This window comes from Apodemus sylvaticus, chromosome 21, assembly GCF_947179515.1.
Source record: "Apodemus sylvaticus chromosome 21, mApoSyl1.1, whole genome shotgun sequence".
In the NCBI taxonomy this organism is placed as follows: domain Eukaryota; kingdom Metazoa; phylum Chordata; class Mammalia; order Rodentia; family Muridae; genus Apodemus; species Apodemus sylvaticus.
Window position 1 is genome coordinate 9,758,219 of NC_067492.1, and position 21,241 is coordinate 9,779,459.

The window sequence follows — 21,241 nt, forward strand, 5'->3', positions numbered from 1 at the left end:
ACTGTGTTTACTTTTTGTTGTTGTTGTTGTTAAAGAGACAGGGTCTCTCATGGAACCAAGGATTCACCTGTTGGTGAGACTGGCTGGCCGCTGAGCCCTGAGGCTCCATGTGATTCTGCACACCTGTGCCTGGGGTTAGGTTACAGACATGTTACACATGTGTACCACCATACGCACATCTATGTGGACCGGGGAACCATGGTCATGTATATATATCAAAGCACTTTACTGCCTCAATGATCTGTCCAGCTGCACAAAACAACTCCCCACACCCACACCCATCCATACCCCCACTCCCAAACCCCGGGGAAGAGTTTCTCTGTATAGCCCTGGCTGTCCTGGGACTCACTCTGTAGACCAGACTGGTCTCGAACTCAGAAATCCACCTGTCTCTACCTCTCAAGTGCTGGGATTAAAGTCATGTGCTACCACTACCTGGCTACAAAGCACCTTCCTAACAGGATTAGGGTGACATTTTAAATGTTTAAAACCCTACCACCTCACCACTGGGATCCAAATTAAACAAACTGTAGAGTGCCTCCTGTGGCAACTTGTGATATCACACCCTATTTCTACAAGCTTTTATAAATAATTCCAGGAACCAGGTAGAGGCCACCTGTTAGGCTCTCCAGGCCTGAGATCTGTGCCCAGACCCCAAGGCACATCAAATGCCCAGAGGCCTGAGACACTGCAACAACAGGCAGACCTCAGCCAGGGCCCATCAAGACGTTTACAGTGCTCTTCCCAGAATTCTGACACCGAGACATGATAGCATCTCTTCCTTCTCAGGCTATCACTGGGAACTGGGAAGGAGGAAGGGAAGAGGTGGTGACACCTCCCTGCAGCTGAGGTGGAGTCCAAGTTCCTCTTCCTTTCTCACCGAGGCAGCACCCCAAGCAGGAGTTAGCACCAGATGGTTCATTTGTTACAGCCACCAGAACCACATTTGCCTCTGGGATTCTGCTTCTGCTACCAAGAACCAGAGCCTGTCGGTGAGGACGCAGCTCCTCGCCAGGCTCTGTGCTCCCCTGAATGCTTCCACACCAGTAATGAGCTTGCTGCAAATTCCCTCTACAGAGAAATATGCACCACTGGATTGTTGGGCTCTAGTTCTGCGGTGCCTGTCCAAGCTGTCTTAGTCAGAGTTTCTATTCCTGCACAAACACCATGACCAAGAAGCAAGTTGGGGAGGAAAGGGTTCCACATTGCTGTTCATCACCAAAGGAAGTCAGGACTGGAACTCAAGCAGGTCAGGAAGCAGGAGCTGATGCAGAGGCCATGGAGGGATGTTTCTTACTGACTTGCTTCCCCTGGCTTGCTCAGCCTGCTTTCTTATAGAACCCAAGACTACCAGCCCAGGGATGGCGCCACCCACAATGGGTCCTCCCCCCTTCATGGTACTGGCAACTCCAAAACACTGCTGTCTTCCTCTGTAACTAGGCTTCACCAGTAGCCTCTCATAGGCTCTCTTCATGGTACCAAACCTCAACTCCTTTGCATGATCCCTTCAGTCCTGGGCCATCAATTGCAATTGAGGCTGCACCTTCACCAATGGCCTTCCATGGCCTCTCACAGTGCTGAGCCTAAGCTGCTCTTCATGACCCCTAATGCCTTCAGAACCAGTACCACCTGGGTGACCCTTACACATTACCAAGTGCAGCCACAGCACAAGGTACGACCTTGGCTATCAATAGACTACAGCCTCTGTGTGCTCTCAGAAAACACTTCCCAGATTTCACCTCAGTGATGCTGGTCTCTTCTTAATCACCACTAGTTTCTTAGCTCCAGATAACCAGCATCAATAGTCCCACTAACACAATGGTTCACTTTAGTGGTTCTGGTATCTTGTTAATCATAGTTGATTCTTCAGCCCCAGCCAACAAAAACAACAGAATCTTCACAATCAAAACATGTCTTGATAAGAGTCTTTAATCTTCCCTCTGAAATTTCACAAGCCAGGCCTCCATCTTCTGCACTGTTCTTAACATTGTCTTCCAAGCTCCTACAGAATATTCCACAGAGCTCTTCACATCCTAATTGCTCTTCTAACTCAAAGTTCCAAAGTCCTTCCACAGTCCTCCCCAAAACATGGTCAGGTTGTCGCAGGAATACCCCACTATGCTAGTACCAATTTGTCTTAGTCAGGATTCCTATTCCTGCACAAACATGACCAAGAAGCAAGTTGGGGAGGAAAGGGTTTATTCTGATTACACTTTCACGCAGCTGTTCATCACCAAAGAAAGTCAGGACTGGAGCTCAAGCAGGTCAGGAAGCAGGAGCTGATGCAGAGGTCATGGAGGCATGTTCCTTACTGCCTTGCTTACCCTGGCTTGTTCAGCTTGCTTTCTTATAGAACCCAAGACTACCACCCACAAGGGGCCTTCCCTTCTTGATCACTAATTGAGAAAATGCCTTACAGCTGGATCTCATGGAGGTATTTCCTCACCTGAAGCTCCTTTCTCTGTGATAACTCCAGCTGTGTCAAGTTGACACACAAAACCAACCAGTATACAAGCCCTTACTCTTGTTCCCGCTGCATGAGAAGCCAGCCCTGGGTGTGAGCACACTTGTACCTTTCCCCCTGTCTATACCATGCTCACTTTCCAAATGTAGTGTCCTGTGACCTTGAAACATCACATATGTGCACACACATACATACATGCACACACATATACATATAGACAGACACAAACATACATATACACATACACACACAAATACACACATATATACAAATACTCCCAGACATACACCCAAAGGCATATGAAGACATATATACATGGGCACACACAAGTACACACACATACCACACACACACAGGCTTGTTGAAACTCAGGTCCTGGCTGCTATCAGACACACCCATGTCTCATGACCTGGCTATGGTGACTGAGACCCCCTCAGGTGTCTGTCCCCTGTCTGCTCCCCTTGCCCTCTCTAACCCAGTCTTTACAATCACAGCTTTATTTTCTCTGAGGCTTGACCTCTGGGTTTGGTACAATAGAATCCCATATTAGCTGCCCTTCCCTGCCCCCATGCCCCCTTTATGACCCCAGAGTGTTGTTTGCCTACAGCAAACAGCCTGTCGTTCCCATGTGGAGCCCTGAGGCAATAGTCTAAGACACAGAGACTTCTCAGAGAAGCTTCCTCTAGCAGCAGGCTCAGGCTGGAACCTACAAAGGACAATTATGGTCTCCAGTGGAAGAGATAGGCTCAACAGACAGCCCAGAGCTCAGTGCAGAGGGACCATTTGGGCAGCAGGGCACAGCCTCCTTCATCCCTGTTTATATATGTATTCTCGGCACTTGGGAGGCTGAGGCAGGAGGATTGCTGAGAATTCAAGACCAATGTGAGTTACATAGCAAAGTCCTGTTTTGTTTTGTTTTGTTTTTAAAAATACAATGAATTATTTAAAGCCATAGTTCTTGTGTGTGTGTGTGTGTGTGTGTATCTTGCAATGGCACTAGGTGTAAAGAATTTGAGAGACACATATGTGGTACTGTCTTGATGGAGCCATTGGACTGTTAGGATAGAGATGGAGGAGTCACAAGCTAAGAACAGCAAGTGCCCTCCTGAACTGAGAGGGGCAGGGAAATAGTTTTTTCCCCTCTGGAACCAGCACAAGAAGCCACCCTGGTCAGACTGACTTTTATATGTGAGATTCGGGTTGGACTCTGTTCTCTGAGCATTAAGGAACACACGGGTGTCACTTGGAGTGGTGGAAGTCTGTGTTAGGGCAAAGCAACAGTGGTTTTCAACTGTGGTCATCACCTGCTTGCTGAGCTCCAGACTCCAGCATCTCCCTGTACCCACTCAGGCCTGCTGGCCCAGACACAGGCCTCCCACACCGCTCCACCGGCCTCATGGGAGAGGGGGCGGCCACAGTCCAACTAACACAGGCATGTCTGCACGGTACACACAAAATGGAAGGTTCTACAACATGCTGTGGAACGGAGAGACAGTGAGAACTGTCTGTATTTCTGCTAGAAAGGGCAAGTGGCCATGCCAGCTGCAGGCCCAGCCGTGCCCAGGAAGGCAGTCAGAAGGCTGGGAGTGGCAGTCACAGCACAGGATGTCCCTTATGGTGGCACCACCTTCCTTCCTACAGAGGCCAATCAACGCCTGTGCCGTGGTCTCTGCAGCCGGCGCACGTCTACCCTAACAATGCTTCCTTGGCTTCCTCCTGAACGCAGAGAGCCCTGCCCGCTGCCTGGGAGACCATGGTTCCTGCACTATGCCAAGACGTTACGCAAGCACCTCCACTTAAATCAACAAGTAAAGACACAAGGACAAAGAGAAGCCATCCAAGTGCACGAGGAAGCTGAGGCCTTTTCTTAGGATCTCGGAGTGAGAAAGGGTTTTCCACGTACAAGATAAAACTCAGACAAGAAACTCATTCAGGTTCCCCGGATAGAAAGAGGACGGGGCTTCCTAGCACACAGGGCAGGCAGCATCCAGAGAGAAAACTGTTCCAGGCGAAATGTGAGCCCCTGGCCTGTGAGAGGGGAAAGTGACTGCCCATTTGGTTTTGTGTTTTTGTTTTTTTGTTTGTTTGTTTGTTTTTTAATGAAGATTGGGGAGGGGATACGGACTAAGGCTGCCAATCCCATGATAAAGCCGAGGATATCCACACACCAGTTCTGGTGCCAGAGAGATCTCGTCTCTCACATACAGCTGTGGGGCATGAAGCACGACAGTCCCCATTGCAGGGCAGGTGGCACCATCTACGTTGGAAATGCTCTGCTCGCTTCTTCTTCAGACAGACCTTCTGACAGAAAGGTTTTCTCAGAGCCTCACTGTTTGTAACAGTTCTGGTTAGTACCAACCCACACACCCGCTGATGGGCTGGCTGGCCAACCAGAAGACCACCATGACGCATGGTCCAATACTGCCCCCTGAAAAAAGACCAAGAGATGACCTCTCCAAGTTCCCTGATTGGAAATGTTAACTTTGTATTGAAGAATACCTGTTATAGTCAGGGGTGCAAATCACGCACAGCTGTCTGGACACTCACATGTGTGTACACCTGAGTGAGAACCAGGATGGAACTACAGGTCCCAGAATCCCTCTGGCACTGGGCTCCTCTCACACACTGCCTTCTATAAATATTAAACATTGCTTTATACACATATCTGCTCTGCCTGCTTCAGAAACCCACAGAACTATCATGCCCAGGGGACCCCAGCCCTCCTGTCATCTTTGTGAGGGTGGCTGTTTGTCCCCCAATGACTGCAGGTCACTTTTTGTTGCTTTGTGGGGTCATGGGCATTTCATGCCACCAGCATATAGCAGCCTGGTGTGGTGATTCATTAGCTGACTGGAGGGATGGGCACGCAGGCTATGCCCATCATAGGCATGCAAAACAGTTAGTTCCCACGGCGGGTGTTTCGCTATAATGGACATTTCCACAGTCTTCCCCAAATAGTGGCCCCATTAACAGGAGATAGAGATGGAAAAAAGAGGTGTGGTCTGTTGTGCAGAAGGTGACCTATACAAAACCCGGAGGAAAAGAAGATAGAAGACGCTTCCAGCAGAATCTGTCAGACAATGGTGACTCAGGTGGCCTTTGAGTTTGGCATCCTGGTAGCTAAAGGCTACCAGGGACAGTGGGAGGTGGTTTTGTGCTTTTGTGAGTCTTGAACTTCTTATAAGAGCTACAGATTCAAGGTGGGCAGTCCTGCCTTGCCTGGGGGCAGGGATAGACAGAAGGGCCGTAGCTTCCCCAGAAAGAAATGAGGAGAGACCATAAGACGCAGCTCTATGGAGAAAGGGGCTTATGAGACAAAGCTTCCATGTTCCTCCAGCAGACCCAGAGGCCATGTTGCCTGGCAGAGACCAGCTATGGGGGAGCCTCCTGACATAGTGTAAGCGAAACAGAGAAAAGAAGGGGCAGATTTTGCAAGTGAACCCAGTAGGGCCCAGTACTTTTTAGTATCAAGTGGAAAAATTCCTCAGGGAGCTGTAGATAGACCAGAGGCTGCTCCCTCAGGATTCCAATTCTGGTTCCCTGCCTGCCCATTGGGCCTCCTTCAGCAAAGCCCATGGCTTTCTTAAATATTGGTGTGTCATCCTGTGATACAAACGCAACAAGAGCATACAGCCAAGACTGCAGACAGACAGCCCCAACTGCAGCCTCAGGTCAAAACGGACAACGAATTCCTGCCTGGGCTGCAACAGTGTCCAGAGTATGCATGTGCATGCAGTTGCATGCATGCATGCATTTGTACATGAATGCATGTGTATGCATGAGAGTGTATGTATGTGCACATGTATGTGTGCATGTGTGTGTATATGTGTATGAAGCAAGGCCTAAAGGAGTATCCAGCTCTCAACCAGACACATCATGACCCACCACATGCGCTGTTCACGCGGGACGGCATAGTCAGGGGCCAGGGGACCCAGCTGGGCTGAGCGGCATTCAGTGCAATTGGAAACCAACACATAGCTGTCAAGGGGAGGAGACTGCTCACACACAGGTAAACCGCATGATTCAGAAATAACCCGATTACCGTGAAGTGCTCAGGGAGTGGACACAGGCTGTTTGGGATTTATTGGGTTGAAATGTACGGGTGTATGTATGCACAGACGCGCAAGGCTGAGTATAGACAAACAGTGCATGTGCACACGCACCCCTCATCCCTTTAGCAAAGACAGACAGAGAGAGGTTTTTTGTTTCCTTTCTCAGCACAGTGACCCAAGCAAAATGCATGCCAGGATCTAAGAAACAAGGCTGCTTCTCGTGAGTCCAGCCTCGTATTTCTTCGCACTTCAACAGGCTCACATGCTTCTGGGGAAGACTAGAAGGGCAAGGAGACCTTATGAAGGGTTTCTCACAAGCCAGATCTGGGCACCTCAAGCAAACAGCCGTGAATCCTGACAGCGGCAAACATGAACACAGTCAAACTGGAATTGCTGTGCTCCTACGGGTGTGGATGACTCAAGGGGTGGGCGGGGAGAAGAGGAAGTGTGGGAAGTGGCTCAACAGAGGGATTAGGACATCACTCTTCATGCTTTTAGTCAGACAAGCATCACCCATGCAGGCCTGAGAGGGACACATCAGTCCTGGCTCGGGCTAGGAGCTGCCACCACCAGCAATGGGACACCCAGCATCACAAGGGCACAGGGCACATGACTCCATTGGTAAAGGGCACGGTGCACAACCATGAGGATCGGAGTTCAGTGCCCACCAGCACCCATGTAAAAGTCACACATAGCAACACATGTCTGCAGTCCCAGTGCTGGGGACACAGAAGCAGACAGTGTAGCGGAACCAGCGAGCCCCAAGTTCAGTGAGAAACTCAGTTTCAAAACGTGGAGAATAGAGGGAGATGTCCAACTCAAGGCCGACCTCAGCACTCAGCTAGCGCGCGCACGCGCACACACACACACACACTCTCTCTCCACAAGGCCCCTCAGAGAGTGGATCTAATGTGTGCCTGAGGAGACACCAGACCAGCCCAAATGGGGGAACATTCCACAAAGTTATGAGCGTGGAATCTTTAAGATGGCCGGGGACCTCAGATGGGCATGGTGACACACTGTTAATGCCAGCACTCGGGAGGCAGAGCAGAGGCAGGCAGATCTCTGTGAGTTTGATGCCAGCCTGGTCTACAAAGTAAGTCCAGGATAGTCAGGGCTACGCAGAGAAACCTTGATTTGAAAAAATAAAATGTTCTATTGATCTTGGAAGAAAGTCAAGGGCCTCAAAGATCAGGAAAAGCAAGGAACCAGTGCATATAGCAGATAACAAGGAACACTGGACTCCGGAAGGTTCCAGACCCCAGTAAGTCCACATACCATGTGAATGTGCCTGTGGCTGAGTGGAGGTACGGAGGGGACTGTAAAATCTTTGCTTCAATTAGGAATGAACATCAAGTGTTTAGGGGTAATGGAGCACCGTGTCATTGGTGCTCCAAGGGTGAAGGTCAGGTAGTTAGCATAGACATGTATTAACTATAAGGGTCTGGACGAAGGACATTCAGTGTCTGTGTCTTATGGTCTTCTAACAGGTGGCCTTTACAGCTGCAGACCCAGTTTGCATATTCACTAAGCACATCTGGTCCAACACAGCTGCTAAGTCTGCATGCACTGACTTGCAAGTCCTTCCGAAAGGTTGGTGACTTCCAGTGAACACTTTGTTGAAGGGGCAAATGATCTTCCAGGATCAAAAGACTTCACCCAAGGCCACTGAACCTACCTCCTGTTGGGCTGTGGTGCCACCTCCCTGCCTCACAGGCAATGCCGGGGCTCCATGTCACCCACTCATTCTGCGGTCAGTTGTGCAAGGTGGGTTTCCTTAAGACCTGCTGTGGGCTGTACAGCGGGCCTGAGCTGGGTCCAGGATGACAGGGAAGGCAGCTCCAGGAAGTACCACGCCTGTGTCCCTGGAGGCGGACTCCAACCGCTGGTTTCAGCTTCAGGCTCTGCTTGCTGATCTTGAAGTTACCTCTGTGGGGCCTTACTTCTGGAGACCAGTAAATAAAGGTTTTTCTGGCCTTGGGAAAAACCTGCCTGTCTCTGCCTATGATGCCAAGGACCTCCCTGGTGGGCTACATCAGACCCCTAACCTCAGTAAGGTTGGGCCTCTGATCCCTGGTCTTGGGAGCATTTGGCCCCAGGGGTCTGGGATCCATCTGGCCAGGAAGAGTCAGGAAGGATGATTGGCTTACTCACTTGACAGTCAGTCCCTGTCCGAGGGGCCATTTGCACAAAACATTTTGAAAAGAGGCTGAGGAGCCTAAAAGAAAATTATCCAGCACAAAGAAGTAAAACTTACAAGTCAGACGACCAGCCTTCAAATTCCCAGGCAAGCTGTCTTAACTGTAGACAAGCTCTTGAAATTTCGGAACCTCTGGGACTCCCTCTAAGGGTTCAAAGTGGGAAAGGAAACTGGGTGGGTATGGACACCAGCCAAGGTGAATACGCCTGCCGGGCAGTGTTGCAGGACTCGGGGGAAGTGGGGGAGCGGAGAGGCAGTGGACCTGGGATATCTCACTGAAGGCGGAGAAAAGATAGAGAGACACAATAACACCACCTACAATTAAAGAGTGACAACAGGGACTGGGCCTCACAAGCACAAGGATCCAAGCTTAATTTCCAAAAACCACTTGAAATTAAACAAAACAGAACACCAAGCAGTCCTGGGAAAGAGGCAGTTGTTAGAGGCAGAGACAGATGAACTACTCTCTGGCCAGCCAGCCTAGCCTACTTAGCAATTTCCAGGCCAATGGGAGACAAAATATGGTGTCCAAAGGACAAACACAACTGAAGTTCTGGCCTGACCTCCATGCAGGTGTGTGCAGGGACATACCCACGAACAGCCCTCAGGTGGCTGTCTCAATGCTCCACTCCCTATTTAATATGTAATCACTATTTAATGATCTAAATATTTAATCCTGTATTTAATCACTCTTTCCCAGGAGGCACCTTGGATGCACTTCGTTTATCCCCCTGCATGGAGGGCAGATTCAGGCGTGGAGACACGAAGGCGTTACACAAGTTCTCACAGGGCCGGGTAGAGCAATGGCGTCTACAGGAAAGCAGCCTGGGCCGCAGAATCTTGCAACATATCCGACAGTCTTTACAGCGACTCCGAGGAGGAACCAGAATGCCCATGCATACCATAGCCTGGCTGTCACACAGCGACAAGCTAACAGTGCCCCGGAGGAGAACGGGGGCCAAAGTGTGTGGTGGGGAGGGAGGTGTGGAATTGTGGCCATTGAGATTTGCTGTGGGCTCATGGGGGGGAAATAGGGCATGTATAAAAAGGGGGGAAATGGGAAGGCAATGATGAAAGGGTCACATCCAGTCCCAGGTGCTCCAGAGACCACAATTAATAACAATGGTATTGGGCAGAATTTAATGTAAAGAGAAGGCAGTGCACACTGGAATTTCACTACCTCCATACTTGGGGGAGGGATAGGGAAGGAGCAGCTGTGAGGGAAGACTGAAGAAACCAGAGAGAGACAGACAGACAGAGACAAACAGAGAAACAGAGACAGAGAGACAGACAGAGACAGAGAGAGACAAAGACAGAAAAAAAGACAGAGACAGACAGAGAAACAGAGAGACAGAGAAAGACAGATAGAGATACACACACACACACACACACACACACACACACAGAGAGAGAGAGAGAGAGAGAGAGAGAGAGAGAGAGAGAGAGAGAGAGAGAGAGATCTGCCCTTAGGGCACAGCCACCTCCCAGACCACAGAGGAGGAAGAGAGACTTCATTTCCCTGGACTCTGTCACCAAGGCCATGATGGGCTTTGTGGCCTGTGCGTGGTATCCCCCAGGGGCATCTCAGTCAAATCCAAGTCTTGGTTCCCTGAGCCCCACCCCTTCCTCCTGAAAGTGTCCTTAGCACAGCAGAAGCAACAGGCTTTGTCTGTCTGTCCCTCTCTCATGGGGTCTATCTCAAGATACTCTGTAGTGGGGCAGGCATTCTGCTAACTCACTCCAGAGAGGGAGCACAGGAGGAGGAGGATGCCTAACCGTTGAGAGGCTACTGAACCATCGAGTGGGTCTCATGGTCCAGGGAGCCCCAGAGCCACCAAGGCCAGCTAAAGCCCGGAGTGTCAGAATCACCCTAGGTGTCAGTGTCTGAGGTGCAGAGCAGGCCCTGCGCTCTGCTCACATGCTCCCTGGGGCTGCTAGGAGTCAGTACAACTTCTTGGTCATTCCATTAAGTCTCCATAGGTGCTGAGGGGAGGCCTGTGGACGTGCAAGGAACATGAAGACTGCTAATGCTGCCTAAATCCTACGGACATCCTGTGGACAAGGCAACCCAGAACTTTGGGAATGAGCCCGGCTCTCACTGATTCTTATGACCAAGGGTCTCCTTACACAGCAGAACACAAGGAGAGACCAAATGAGTCATCTCAGCCTCCTTCCTACACCAGGAAGGGGTGAACCTGCCAGGCATTCCAGCTGGAACTCTGGGCCAGGGCTGGTCTCATATCAGACTCCCTCGTTTGATCTGCCTAGAAGCAAAGGCTTATAAGCCCTGGAAATACACCCGTGGTCTTATGGGTGACACACACACTAACCAGGGTGCATACTCACAGCTGTTCAGAGAGGTCATACGCAATGCTGACCTTGGTTCTGGAAGTTTCCAGAATCACAAGTCATGGGCGCCATCTTCCCTGTCTATACTTGATCGTGCTTGGCTGGGCTCTCCTCCCTCCTGTAGGTCAACAGAAGGTTCTGGCAGAGGCCTTGCAGTAGCAATACTTTCTGCCTAAGTGTGGAGACAGAGGGGGGCTTAGCCTGACTTCAAGTACCACACAACCTCCATGGTTTTCTCACGGTGGCTGCAGCTCATGGGAGGGTAAGGACTCCTCAGGAGATTTTTCTGGAAGGACCTTGGAGCTATGTGCTGCCTCTCCTCACACAGCCACCGCCACTCCAGCCTCAGGCTATGGCTCCTCTGCAGTCAGGACTTTAGAAGAAGCCACAGAGGGTTGTCCATCAGGTTGGAGTTCTTAGACACTCAGGACACAAGATGTCCTCAGAAGATGACCAGGATGGGTCAAGGGAGATGGTGCTCTCCAGCTCAGGAGAAGACAGGAGCTAGTCTCTCCTCCATCCCAGGCCTCCGGCATGAGACAGAGCAAGCTGCAGAGACAGCACCTCCTCCAAGGGTGGGCTGGCTCACCTGGGGCCTCAGTACCCAAGAGCAACACCCCTGAACCCTCACCCCCAGCTCGGTCCTGTGGGCAGGAAGCTGAGAAAGACTCCAGTCCTCTAGCCCTGGAGGCCAGAGTGACCACACTGAATGGTGCTGCACTCCCAGCCTGCTGACATTCCCAAAGTTTCACAGGTCAAAAGCCCTCCCAGGAGATGGGTGGGATGTCTCAGCGAGGAAAGAAAGATCCTTGTGGTCAAGCCCGAGGATCTGAGTTTGAGTCCTGGGACCCATCTGGCTGGAGGAGAGAACAGACTCCCACAAGTCATCCTCTGACCTCCACATGCATGAAATAATCTTTTAAAGTGTAATTAAAACCACTACATGAACTGCCCAGCAGAGCCTAGGTAGCACAGGCACAACTGTGCATTGGTGTTAATCTTCCCCTTCCTCTCTGCACAGACCACGACTGTGCTTCAGTGATAATCTTCCCCTTCCTTTTCAAGGAGAACTCAAGACACATCCACTTGAGGCTTCCTGGGTGTGAGACCGACCACAGATGCAGAGATTTCCCATCCCATCTAAGAGATGGGAGAAGCGGTACCTAGAGCTTACTGTTCCATGTTCACCATCTTGATTTTATCTTTACATTTGTGCCATAAGGAAGAAATTCAAAGGAACAAAGGCAGATGCTTAGCGTGGGGCTGAATGGCTCTGGTCGTGCAGGGCTCTGCTTCCCATCACCCACTATTCTAGTGGCTTTAGCTTCCCTTCCTCTGAGATCTCTGCACATGCCCAGTAGTTATCCATAAAGTACAATCCTAAGGAAGAGTCAAAACCCGAGACAAGGCCATTGAGGTGGCTCAGTGGGAAAAGGAGTCTGTCACTAACCCCAATGACCAGAGTTCAATCCCCAGGACCCGCATAGGGAAATGTGTGAACCAACTGCCTAGGGTTGCCCTTTGACCTTCCTACATGTACTGTGGCACGTGTGTACCCTGCACACTAACCACTGTTTTTAAGACCCTGAGGCTAGCGAGATGGCTCAGTGGACAAAAGCCCCTGCTTTGCAAGCTCAGATCTCATTATAAAAATGGAACCAACATCACAGAGTTGTCCTCCGACCCCCCCGTATGTGTACTGTGCCCAATATGCACCTTATACACTTATACACAGTAGTCAATCAAATATATTTTGTAAAAGCCATGAAGATAGGAGACAGAAACACACTCCCCTCCCTTTTGCACAGGGATCCATTTTCCTTCCACACCCAATCCCGTGGAATTAGGCAGCCAGCTCTGGTCTCATACCCGCTGTGAACTCCTTGAGCCGAGCCCCTTTCCTGAGCCACTCACTCTATGGTACTGTCCCAAAGCAACTCTGCCAGGAACTAGTGGAAGTGCGGAAGCCCGAGAATGGCAGCCTGTGTCCATCTGTCCCCACCTTCCCACTGGCACCTCATGTGACAGGCTGGGGTCTGGCCAGGTAGAGCTGCTCACATTCCCAGCCACCTCACCCAGCCACTGCAAAGCCCTAGCTCTCGACTCAGCCAGGGACCCTGGCCAATGCCCAATGTGTCCCAGTTATGGGGTCCCTGGATATAGTTTCTGCCAGTTCTCATTTCAACTGGTCATCAGCAGGGTGGGAAGGGAGCCCCAGCATTTAGGTCCTCTATAAACCAGACTGCTTTGAGCATGAGACGGGCAGGTTCCAACCCTGATGGAAGTAACTGCCTTACTAAGGAGGGACACCCATCCATCTGGTGGATAGCCTGTGCTCACTACTGCTGGGAGCCCCAAACCCCAGCTCTAGCCCCTCCCCCACCACGCACAGACACACACCAAACACTTCAGCTGTGTCTATCCTGGCTAGAGAGCTGACTCTGGGCTTCTTTGCCTTTTAGGCCAAGGCTTGTGGTGTCAGGACTAAACAGTCACCACGATATCATCTTTACACATTGATTCTCCAGGGCCTTCGGGCTGCCTGAGAACTTAATAAGTTGAATCTCTTTCAGTGGCCTGATAAGCACAGACCTGGTGGCACCAGTGACAAGATTCCCAACACTCAGTAGAATGGAGACATCATAGATCTCAGTTGGGGACTCTCGAGTGTAAGCTACGGAGGCTAGAGAGGCAGAGGGGGCAGGCAGTCACAGGCAGGTGCCTGACATGAATTCTGTCTTTGTTCGCAGCTCTGCCTGCCACCACCAAGCAGCCCTGGAGCGAGTTATTATATACAACAGACCGAAGTGAAGCAACACCATCCTGTAATCCAGATGTTCTTTATCTGTAAGCGGCCGAGCCAGTTCTGCAGCTATTGGTCACAGCCAGCTTGCCGCCAGGTGTCACAGGCCCGAGACTGATCACCTTAAACTAGTAGGTGCCTGGATAGTGACATCCTGGTCAACACACACACATGTGGACGTGGCCATTCTTGGCGTGAGCATGCTCACAACTCCAAACTCTGAGCCCAGGAAAAAGAAATAGCATCAAAAGAAACATCACAAAATTAGGGACTCCCTAGCAGGCTGTGTGTGTGTGTGTATGTCCATGTGTATATCTGTGAGAGTGCATTGCATAAGTGTATGTGTGCATATGTGTGTACATGTGTGTATCTGTGAGTGTGCATGTATGTGTGTGTGCATGAATGTGTGCATATGTGTGTGTCCATGTGTGTATCTGTGTATGCTTGAAAGAGTACATGTGTGTATGTGTGTATCTCTGTGTGTGCATGTGTGTGTGCATGTATGTGTTATGTGCATGCATGTCCATGTATCTGTGTGAGTGCATGTATGTATGTGTGTGCATGTGTGTATGTGTGTGCATGTGTGTATCTGTATGTGTGCATGCATGCGTATCATTTTTTATATGAATCATGTCAGTTAAAGAAATCATCCTCTCTTTTCTGCTCTTTTCTGGCAGGGTCTCATGTAGCCCAGGCTTTCCCTGAACTATCTACAGAGCCAGGGGTAACCGAATGAGCGGAATGTAGATCCTCCTGTCTCCACTTCTAGAATGCTGTGAGGACAGATATGCACATCTGGCTGGAAGTCTTCCCACTACTATGGGAGGGAGCCCCTAATTACCACCCCACTCCCTAGTGTCCCCTCAAGTAGTGTGCCACCCCTTTCCCTTTCCTGTAGAGGGAACTAAGCCTGGAGTTCCTCCACGAACTACAAAGAGGTCTGGCAGAAGTTGCAAGTCCTCATTCGTGGGGTTCGTTGTGGGCATTCTAGGGCTACCTTTACTCATTCCCACCGAGCCATCCATCTGGGGGGCAGCAGTGAGCCCCAGGGCCAGCAAACAGGCCTGCCACAGCCGTAGTGCTTAGAATTGGACTGCTCCAGGTGACACCACAGCCCTGCACACAGTGTGACCACCACCTTGAGAGAGACCCTGAGCCAGGAGCGCTCAGCTGTACAGGCGAAAGCATCTGTTCCGAGCTTGGGGGCAAAGTGTTCTTCAGCCAGGGGTGGAGAACAGAACCAGCCATTGCACATCATGGGGTGGGTCTCCGTCTTTTCTGATCTCATCACAGCAGCTTCGGACTTTATACACACACGCCTGTGCCCACTGCTGAGCTGCAAGCCCGTGGCTCCTTTGATCAGCAAGCTGAATGATAACTTGGATTGAAGTCACACCTCCGGTTAAATTTTTAAGATGACAAGGGGAAAAGGATGTATTGGAGAATTCTATTCTGATGGATGTGAGTCAGCCTCAGGCTAAGAAGATATATGTATAAAATCTGTGACACATAGTAGAGATACATACATATATGTGATATATACATATCATTTCTTTATGTGCAATGGACACTATGTCATTCAATCCAGACTCCAGTGACTATTGTGAATTGGGCTGAGGAAAATGTCTCCACTCTCTGCCGATTTCTTTAACTGACATGGCTCACATAAAAAAGGCTACACACATGAACACACAAACATACACACATATGTACATGCATATTCATGTGTACATACATACAGCCTGCTCAGTATATACCAAGTTATATATATATATGTTATATATATATATATATGTTTTATATATATACACACATATATGTGTGTATATAACATATGTGCATTTATGTATGTGTTATATATACATATACATGTGTATGTGTATATATGCTATAGAACCCTGGGCCTTGCACATGCTAGACAAGGGTCAGGTCTTTTTTTTAATTAATCTTTTTTTTTTAATGTATATGGGTGTGTGTCTCTGTGACCACATGTATGCAGTGATTCCGAAATACATAGAAGAGTACATGGATCCCCTAGAACTTGAATTACAGATGGCTGAGAGCTGCCATGTGGGTCTGGGAATCAAACCTGGGTCCTCTGGAAAAGCAACCAGTACTTTAACTGAGAAGCCATCTCTCCAGCCTGAGCATCGGGTCTTAAACATACAAATCTGTGATTGTTTTACTGAGTCTCCTAACGCCTGGCATGTTATATATATGAACAACTGCCAAATCCTGATTTAAAACCAGTCAAAGGTCCCCACGACTATAGGACAGATTCTTTCTGCTGAGGCTCCTGGGGTCACCTGTGTCGCCTGACCTTCTCAGACCAGGCCCTCCTCCTGGCTGGCACTCTGCCAGGCTCACTCATCTTTCTACTCCTGTTAATCTCAGCTCCACAGGCCACAGTCAAGGTCACCTGTGACCTGCTTCCACCCACCAGGATGGATGCCTACGGGCACAGAGTGTGGGCTTTTTTCTCAACACAACCCAACACACAACAGCTGCTTGAGCCCGGGTTGAAGGATATGGTGCCCATCGCACATGCCATCTCCTGGCACCCAGGCCTGGATCTGGAGAGCCCAGAGGGGTGACAAGGTCAATTGTCAGGATGGTAGGCCAGGTAGGAGTCGAGTCCACCTCATGAGCAACCTCGAGGGCAGAGTTCAGATCCTGGGAACTAGCACCTAGTGTCCCCAGGAGCAGGAATTTCTAGTCTCAGGTTCTCCTACTGTGCAGGATATCAGAGGGAGCTTTGTCCAGCATCAAAACTAGAGTCTTGCAGACACCTGCCCACTCATCACTCTGGAAACAGTTTAAAAAAAAAAAAAAAAGCTACCTCACCAGCCGAGTGCTGACTCTCAAATCTGTCGTGACCCCCGTAACCTGGGGGTCTCCCCACCCCTCTCAGCCCCTTCAGGCTCTTTGCTGTTCTTCCTCAGCACATCTGCATTAATGAGACCATTGATGAGGCAGCTCTTCCTCCTCTTCCATCTGTCACTCTCCTCCCCTCCCCATGAATTGATTTGGGAATATTGTCTGCTGTGCTACCCTCTGTGCTGCCCAAGACTGTCCAGTCAATACTCCGTGAGAACCAAATGATGCCCACTGGAACCTTGGCGCTTGTCTCCATGCCAAAATGGCCTTGCAGCTTACCTGGAGGCCAAAGGCCTTGGAGGGGACCCAGCCAGTCTCAGGACAGCTGCGTGTGCCAGGACACAGCACACACCGAATGATCATAAAGTCAAGTCACGACGATTGCAGAAGCGATCCCGGGGTGAATTGGGTTCCTCCCCAAAGCCTCTTGGGGGCCACAGGGTTCCAGCCCCAGCAGGATGCAATGTCTCCCCAGCCTTCTTCCTTCACCTCATTCCTGGAGGCTGGGTTTTAATGTGGTTGCTTTGCTTCTTGTGTTACTTGAGGTTGGAAGCCAGGGACTTATGCTCTGACCTACCGTTGAGCTCCACTTTCCCCAGACTATGCATCCTGATTGTGTGCCCCTTGTTTGTAAGGCCAGCTTTGGAGACAGTACACCTGACCCAGCTGGCCTTTTCTGAGGACTCCCTGGATCACTGACCTTCCTATAAGTCTACACTACTGGTCACCATGTGCCCAAGGCTCCCTCATCTTCAGAGCGTACGGCCAGGTGGGAAAGTCACCTGCAGACAGGTTATCTTTGAACAGCATTCCTGAACGGCTCGGGGGAACGAAGTCCACCTGGCTCAGAGCGTCTCCAGATGGACTTCACCAAACCCACACCTGCATACTCTTAGAATCCCTGATGACACCCAGGTACACATCAAGAGCGCTTAGGGATGCCCAGCCTTGCCCAAAACATCAAAAGACAGAGGCAGAAAAGAAAAGGGGGGGGGAGGAAACCATCAGCATCAACAAATAACACTTCCAACTCCTGCTAACCACACATTACAAACGTGTAAGGGCACACTTAGCATTAGCAAAGGATTACGGTACACCGCTAACCCACGAGGCGGCAGAGAAACACGGATTGTTTTGGGTCCTGTGGTTCACAGCCCTAACACCAGAATTCTTACATCAACACCAACACGGATGCATACAATAACCTCTGTAAACAAATGCGTAGATCTCTAAGAACCACACCATCAAGTGTTTTGACCGTGGCATTTCTTGGGAGAAAATAAAATTTGAAATATTACAAAACATCTTCTGTTGTTACAAATTTAACCTGGCCTCTCCTCCCCCCGCTTGGCACGAAAAGACCATATTTGAAGGGTTTGTTCTCCATGGACAAGCATGGAGTTCTGCGTGTCCTGTGAGTTTCCACTCTCAGACGTTAGAGAGCTGGCGGGGGTGGGTCACCAACCTACTGGCTGGACCCCAACGGCCCCATCAGATTCACAGAAACAACTTTATGGTTTCTGTAAATGTTTTTCTGTTATGGTTGTTCTGTAAGGTTATCCCAGAAGTCCCCTTGAGGTTCAAAGACATTATACAGTTCAGAGTGGGTTTTTGTTTTGTTTTGTTTTTAAGAAAGGGTTTCTCTGTGTAGCTCTGGCTGTACTGCAACTCACTATATAGATCAGACTGGATCAGACTGGTCTCCCTCTCAAAGATCCACCTGCCCCTGCCTCCCAAGTGCTGGGATGAGAGGCATATGCCACCCTGCCTGGCTCAGAGCAGCTTTTTAAAAACCACATTGATGCAGGGGAAAGCCTGCTATAGGAGCCCTACTGAGTCACCTCAGTTTTCACTCTTAAACCTGAGCAGGATTTTGTGTGACTTTTTTTTTTTTGATCCCCATTCCTTTCAATCCCAGCAGCCCTTCTTTAAAGTCCACGCAGCTGTCTGTGTGTGTAAAAGTATTTAAACTCCCTTGAATCGGAGAGAACGAAGTTAACTCCCTGGCTAGATGGCCTTCTAGCTCCATGCCCTTAAAGAGCACAGGCCTCAGTTTCTCGGTCCCAAAATGGGCTGGCCTAACCAAGTGAACTGAGTTCTGTGCCTTGAGCCAGGTGGAGCTGCTTACTTCGAAGCTAGCTTCTTTTCAGAGCAAAAAGAAGACTCTCAGAGTCCAGTGACCCACGGGGTCCCAAGGGTCAGATACAGAGTCCCAGGGGACAGATGTGGGGTCTGATCCCATGTTTCATACCAAATCGCCCAGACTCACCAGGGTCTCCACCTCGTCCCTCTCCAGCGCCTTGTACCGGTGGCTCTGGCCCAAGAAGGCCAGTTTCTGCAGAAACTTGAGGCGTCTCCCCATGGTGAGCTGGTGGCCAGGCCGCTCCACAGCCGGCCGTGGGGCTCGTCGCAGTCCCTGCCCGCGTCCCTGGGGCCCTAACGAGGCCGCGGCTGCTGCGCGCCCAGGCTTCCCGGGCGGCCGGGTTGCCTGGGAGCTGCCTACCTGGTCCCCAGGTGAGCTCCGCCCCTGGGCAGGGCTCAGCAGCTCCGCCCTCTGCACGTCTGGCCCGCCCCGCTGGCGCCAGGACCCCAGACTCCCAGGGTCAGTCGCAGCGGCTCTGGAAGGATCAGGAATCCACTGTGTGGTCTCAGAGCTGCATTCTTGTCCAAACCTGCCAGAGCATAAGAATCACCTGAAAGGGAGAAAGTCCCGAGTCAAAAGCCTTACCTGGGCTAGAGCAGCTCGGGGCCAGTCAATTATCTGGCCTCTCAGAGCCACCGGGCCGCAACCGTCATTGAAATAGAGCAGAAAGCTGTGACCTTACCTACACCTATGTAGATGCGCCCCTGGGAATAGGGAAGCGGGGGGGGGGGGTATCACAGCCACCTGTGGAAGATCTCCGACCTTTATGTTCACCCGTAGAGAGCACACCTCTCTTTCTAATGATCAGAACAGCACCCCAATCCCCCAACCCCCGTCCCAGGAAAACTGGGCGTCCTGAAGGACGCAGCACACTGGTACCCTGGGGCGGGGAGTGGGGTGTCACACACTTTGGGCTGCCCAGTATATGCTATGGAAAACCACAAGGCTTTAGGGTGGACCAGGCTCGCTCCACGGAGCAGAGGTGGCCCTAGAGAAGGCTGGGTTGAAAGCAAACCCCATCCTAGGTTTGCTTTTAACCTCAAGCAGCATATTTGTGTGACTAAACTGCCTGCCCCCTTTGAGCAAATAGTTGCCACCTGCCTCACTGGCTCCCCCAAGCGGTGGCCACTGCAGCCCTAGTCAACCGGGTGGGTCCCTTTAAAGGGCTTCGCCTCTCCCCTGCATCTTTCTCTCTTAAGGAAACCGAAGCATCTCCGTCCTGCCGCCCATCCCCCACGACGATGCCTGCTCCCGCTGCGAGGCCCCTCCCCCCAGCATGAGACTTCACCCCGGCCCCGCCCCCACCACAGCAGTCCAGGCCAGATGTGTGTGACCTTGGGTGACTTTCCCCTCCTCTCTCCCCCTCAGTTTACTTCTCCATGAAATGGAGGTGCCTACGCACCCGAGTCCCCGAGTCGGGTCCCAGAAGAAAACAGCGCCAGAGAGTTGGAGTGAGAGACTGTCTCCAAATGTAGACACGCTGGGAAAAGCGTAATGGACCTGAGAGAGAAATAGGGTGAACTGCCTTCTGTGCGTGGAGGGCCTGCAGGGCAGACACCGAGAGAGGGGAGACTCACTGTGTGCAGGTGGGGGAGCTTCAGGGGAAGAAGTAGCTCTGAGCATAAGCCACTGGTGTCCCCTCCTGGGCTGAGTCTCTAGGAGAAGGGGATGAACACATTCTGTAGATGCAGAAGAGAAACTTCCAGAACAAAGGTCAGGGCCTGCTGTGTTGCTGGTGTGTGCTTGTGTAGTGGGAAGCCTCGGCCTAGCGCTGGCATCTGAGCTCTCTGGAGAGTCTGTGATTCTTGCGGAGAACACGTGGGAACTTGGCTCCGTTCTCTCCTGGGTCTTCTGCCGCTTGCCTCCTGTGACTCTAAAAGGGATGCTCTGGTGGCCAGGAACCTCTCACCTTTCGGGGCATTGCTGATGGGGGCAAGGCAGGTTCTGGCAGCAGCAGCAAAGGGGTGGTTGGCTAACAGCTTCCCTGCACAGCTCAGCTCCTAGATCCTGGAGCCTATCACTACAGCTGCGCCGCCACCCGATGTGTGGAAGCTGGAAATTGTGGGCAGGCATGAGAATGTGCAGGGAACTCTGTGTGGTAGACGTCATGGAACACCCCCCCACCCCAAATGAAGCAGATGGGTGGGCACACTCAGGCTTGGGAGACTAAGGTTTGCATTAATGGAGCCCGCGGACACAGCTCTGCTAGGTTTTTATTTTCTGAACTGTTATCACAGCCCCGCAGGCCACGTTCTCAGGCCATCTCCATGGCACTGTGAGGTGCGTGCGAAGGGTGTTGTTTGTACGCTAACTGCCCGTTTGAGCGTTCTGGTCCTGTGCTTTCTATTGGCGG

General features: G+C 50.9%; 1 protein-coding gene across 1 annotated transcript in view; it reads right to left on the reverse strand.

Moving 5' to 3' along the window:
- The window catches only part of Atp2c2 (ATPase secretory pathway Ca2+ transporting 2), a 60,533-nt gene extending 41,426 nt beyond the window's left edge, over positions 1 to 19,107 (reverse strand). Inside the window, exon 1 of the mRNA XM_052167356.1 lies at positions 19,015 to 19,107. Within this exon, the coding sequence (XP_052023316.1) occupies positions 19,015 to 19,107 (93 nt within the window). The remainder of the gene's footprint in view (positions 1 to 19,014) is intronic.
- Between the last annotated feature and the right edge of the window lie 2,134 nt (positions 19,108 to 21,241).